Genomic DNA, 4,894 nt, shown 5'->3' on the forward strand with positions numbered 1-4,894 from the left:
AATGGGAATGGGTGGGTAGGGAAGTGGGGGGCGCTATGGGGGACTTTTGGGATAGCATTGGAAATGTAATTGAGGAAAATATGTAATAAAAATATTTAAAAAAAAAAGAAGAAAGTCAAAAAAAAAATAAAAATCTGTAGTAGATCCAGAAAGATGTTTATTGAGAGAGAAACAGAGGATAATCAACCCACATAGAAATCTTGAACTGGATATGCTGTCAAAACACTTACCGAACTAATAGGCGACGTTTCCCTGCTATGCCACGTGGCAGGATCCAACCAGTAGTAATCCAAGTCACCTGTGCAGTGAAAAGGGACAAAAAGGGGTTACAATAGAAAATGCACTAATTTCAGCATTATGTCAAGTCCATGGAAAGAGAGCTTAGGGTATTAAGTCATCAGGGTTGAGACGAAAGGACGAACCATCCAGAGACTGCCCCACCCGGGGGTCCATCCCACAAACAGCCACCACACCCAGACACTACTGCATACACCAGCAAGATTTTGCTGACAGGACCCTGATGTAGCTGTCTTTTGTGAGGCTATGCCAGTGCTGGCAAATACAGAAGTGGATGTTCACAGTCATCTATAGGATGGATCACAGGGCCCCCAATGTAGGAGCTAGAGAAAGTACCCAAGGAGCTGTAGGGGTCTGCAACCCTGTAGGAGGAACAACAATATGAACTAACCAGTACCCCTAGAGCTCGTGTCTCTAGCTGCATATGTAGCAGAAGATGGCCTAGTTGGCCATCACTGGGAGGAGAGTCCCTGGGTCTTGCGAACATTATATACCCCAGTACAGGGGAATGCCAGGCCCAGGAAGAAGGAGTGGGTGGGTTAGGGAGCAGGGCAGGGGTAGGGTATAGGGGACTTTCAGGATAGCATTTGAAATGTAAATGAAGAAAATATCTAATAAAAAAAGTTATCAGCATTTGCATCCCAGACTAATAATACACAATTGGCTTGATAATGTTAAGGCTCGAATCACATCAGTGAAGGAGCAAGTGATACAAACATACTTCAGGCAATCAAGAACTATCCTTCAGTGTCGCCAGTCATTTTAGGAACATGAGACACAAGAATAAAGAAATTTAGAGGGTTCATCCTCCCAGCTCGGCAGCAGGAAATTCTGTATCAGACTATAGCCTGCCATCTAGTGGCAGAGTCTATCCTTTGCGTTGAAAATACTTAAATTTTAGGCTCTTTCTTTTCTACTCATCTGCAATACTTCCTACCTTTCAAAGTCATGTGGTGGTCCATATCTGCCTTCATTACCTGACTATATGGCACACCTACCTAATACCTACCAATAAATACACTATCGATCACAGCTTAGCAAAGGCTGCATGCAGATGATGTTGTATCCCAACAGTATTACCAAGGACATAAAGAACTTTAAAAAGCTTTAGCACTGTATACATGGATTTATAAATATTTATTTTAATATGTATTTCTAGCATAATGCCAAATAAAGAAACTTAGAAAAAAAAGGAAATTTTTAAAGGAGAGATGTTTTCATGAGATAAAAAGCCAGAGAAAACCAGCATTTTCTTTTTTTTAAATCGGGTACAAATTTACCATCATGTTTTAGTACCAGATTATCACAATGAAAATGTTCTCTCTATGTATATCCAAATATAATAAAAATTATCAAAGAGTTGGCAAAGTATGCCAGCTAAACCCAAAGCACAGAGATGTTACTAGCTAAGTGTTTGAAAAACACATTTGTCTTATAATTGCATCTTAGCAACAAAGACATTCTCATTGGTGGGAGGCATGGGAGATAATGAGAACTGCAGAAATGAAATGCATAATAATTTCAAAAATGTGTGAACTCTGTCATCATAAAATCCACACATTTCCACTCTACGGTTCTCTGCAGTTTTCTTTTACACACCCTTGTTTTGAAAAAAAAAAAAGTCATAAGCACTACAATAAATATTGAAATGTCATATATTTATAGGGATAATGATAGGTTCTGTTCAGGTACTGATGTCTGACATGAGACCAGAAAGAAATATTCGCTTAAAAATATTACTTCACCTGGGATTCAGATATCTCTCAAAAATCACATTTTTGAATACACAGATGGTACAATAACAAAGTTTGTGAATTTCTAAACGTCAACAGGACATCTCCCTAATGAAATGCATATAGTTTCAAGATTAACAATATTTGTACGATATATTTATGCCTGTTCAACTTCCCATGGTTATTTCCAAGTAGCTAATCATCAATTCCTTTCAGAAAACAAACTATAACATGAATATTGAAATATCAATGTATTTATTGACAAACTTGTTATTGCCATTCATAAATGTCTCTCCAAGTTCCACATATTGTGTAAGAAGATCGGATAGACTGTTAAAATCTAGCTCATCTTTAAAAGACTCAGGTTCATAGAACTAATAAGACTCTGTCAGTAGATGCAGAGGAAAATGAGTCCTTGATGGGATCATGATTGTAAGACATCTATATATGTGGACACCTTCTTGACCTGTTCCCTTCCTCTTAGGATGCTGCAAATCTGTATTTGATTTCATTTACCTACATAAGTCTAAACACTTATATATACCGACTATTTTTTACAAAAAGTGTCGCTCACATGCAAAGAACTAAAAGGCTAATATTTTTAGTAAAATTCAATGACACTCCCTTGTCATATTATGAAGACAGGCCTTTCAAACAATGGTGTTCTATCAGCTACAAGCTATATAGGGAAACCGTCTTGAATGCTACTTGTAGCCTTATGTTTTGATAACCTTTGGCCATACATGAAATTGCAGATGTATACTAAATATTACTAGAAAATGAATATGTGAAAAAAATCAATACTGTATCACAGAAAACTTATTTATTTTAGAAGACATCAAACCCCTTTGTATTATGAACATATTTTAACAGTTTCATGGTCACCTACTAAATTGCACTATATTTTTGCTTAAAACTTTGTTAAAATAATTAAAAGCATGTAATTGTAATCTGTTGTTTCTTCTGCTCATGTAATTATAGAGTTTATAAAATACTAAAAATTTAAATACTAAAATTTGTCCTCCTAATTTACATTTCTCTGATAATGATGATTTAAAAGCCTCAACACAACTTACTCTAAAATATTTTTTAAAAATGCTTCTTGATAAAATATTATCTTTGAGAACTTATAGATGATTAAAGGTATCAACTGCTGGGTTGTAGAGCTTCAAAATAATAATAAATTCAATTAGATTACTTGTAGAGCATATGTAAATATTTGGTTGCATATTCAATGTACCTCTACAAGAGATCAAATTAACTATTATTAATTAGAGCAAGAAAGAAAAGCACTCCATTGTGTAAATTACCAGGAGTGCTTTACACAATGGAGTACTACTCAGCTATTAAAAACAATGGATTTATGAAATTCTTGGGCAAATGGATGTATCTGGAGGATATCATCCTTAGTAAGGTAACCCAATCACAAAAGAAGTCATTAGATATGCACTCCCTGATAAGTGAATATTAGCCCAGAAACAAAGAACACCAAGATACAATTTGCAAAACACAAGAAAATCAAGAAGAGGGAAGACCAATGGGTGGATACTTCATTCCTCCTTAGAATAGGGAACAAAATACTCATAAAAGGAGTTACAAAGACAAAGTTTGGAGCTAAGACGAAAGGATGGACTATACAGAGACTACCTCGCCTGGGGATCCATTCCATAATCAGCCACCAAACCCAGACACTAATGCATATGCCAGAAAGATTTTGCTGACAGGACCCTAATATAGCTGTCTCATATGAGGCTATGTCAGTGCCTGGCAATTACAGAAGTGGATGCTCACAGTCATTTATAAGATGGAACACAGGGCTCTCAATGGAGAAGCTAGAGAAAGCACCCAAGGAGCTGAAGGGGTCTGCAACCCTATAGGTGGAACAAAAATATGAACTAACCAGTACCCCCCAGAGCTCGTGTCTCTAGCTGCATATGTAGCAGAAGATGGCCTAGTCGGCCATCGCTGGGAAGAGAGGCACCTTGGTATTGCAAACTTTATATGCCTCAGTACAGGGGAATACCAGGGCCAAGAAGCAGGAATGGGTGGGTAGGGGAGGAGGATGGAGGGAGGGTATATGGAACTTTCGGGATAGCATTTCAAATGTATATAAAGAACATATCTAATAAAAAATAAATAAAGTAAGAAAAAAAAAGAAAGAACAGCACTTGGCATATATAGCTATTCATGCATAGCTGTGTTCAAGTAACTTTATAATTATGATCTTTTTTGGACATTTAAGACAGTCTAGCTCTTTACACCTTTGGAAAAACAGGCTAATTAAAGACAGTAAGCATAGAGTTCTCATTATAAAAATTATCATACACTATGCATTTTCAATGCACAAATTTATTTTCAATTTACAAATAATATCTATGTCATTTACATGGGACATGAATTTTATGCAAATAGATATAAAGTTTAATTAGTATGATTAGAATATATAATAATGAATTATTATAATTCCAAATTTTGTAGTTTTGATTTCTAGTGTCAAAGCACAATGGATCCCAATAAAATGAACCAATATCATTGAACGTAAATATGTTTCGAATAGAATGCTTTGATTGAGCATGTATATTAATACTATTTTTTTATTTTTTATTAGGTATTTTCCTCATTTACATTTCCAATGCTATCCCAAAAGTCCCCCATACTGTCCCTCCCACTCCCCTACCCACCCACTTCCACTTCTTGGCCGTGGCATTCCCCTGTACTGAGGCATATAAAGTTTGCACAATCAATGGGCCTCTCTTTCCAGTGATGGCCGACTAGGCCATCTTCTGATACATATGCAGCTAGAGACACGAGCTCCGGGGAGTACTGGTTAGTTCATATTGTTGTTCCACCTATAGGGTTGCAGA

The 4,894-nt window shown here is 36.4% G+C and overlaps 1 protein-coding gene across 37 annotated transcripts in view; it reads right to left on the bottom strand.

Moving 5' to 3' along the window:
* Rims1 (regulating synaptic membrane exocytosis 1) overlaps positions 1-4,894 on the bottom strand; it is a 489,256-nt gene that overhangs the window by 170,528 nt on the left and 313,834 nt on the right. For all 37 annotated transcript variants that reach the window (XM_029474748.1, XM_029474741.1, XM_029474765.1 and 34 more), the window contains one exon: positions 231-298. In XM_029474748.1, the coding sequence (XP_029330608.1) occupies positions 231-298 (68 nt within the window). The remainder of the gene's footprint in view (positions 1-230; positions 299-4,894) is intronic.

This window comes from Mus caroli, chromosome 1 (genome assembly GCF_900094665.2).
Source record: "Mus caroli chromosome 1, CAROLI_EIJ_v1.1, whole genome shotgun sequence".
Lineage (NCBI taxonomy): Eukaryota > Metazoa > Chordata > Mammalia > Rodentia > Muridae > Mus > Mus caroli.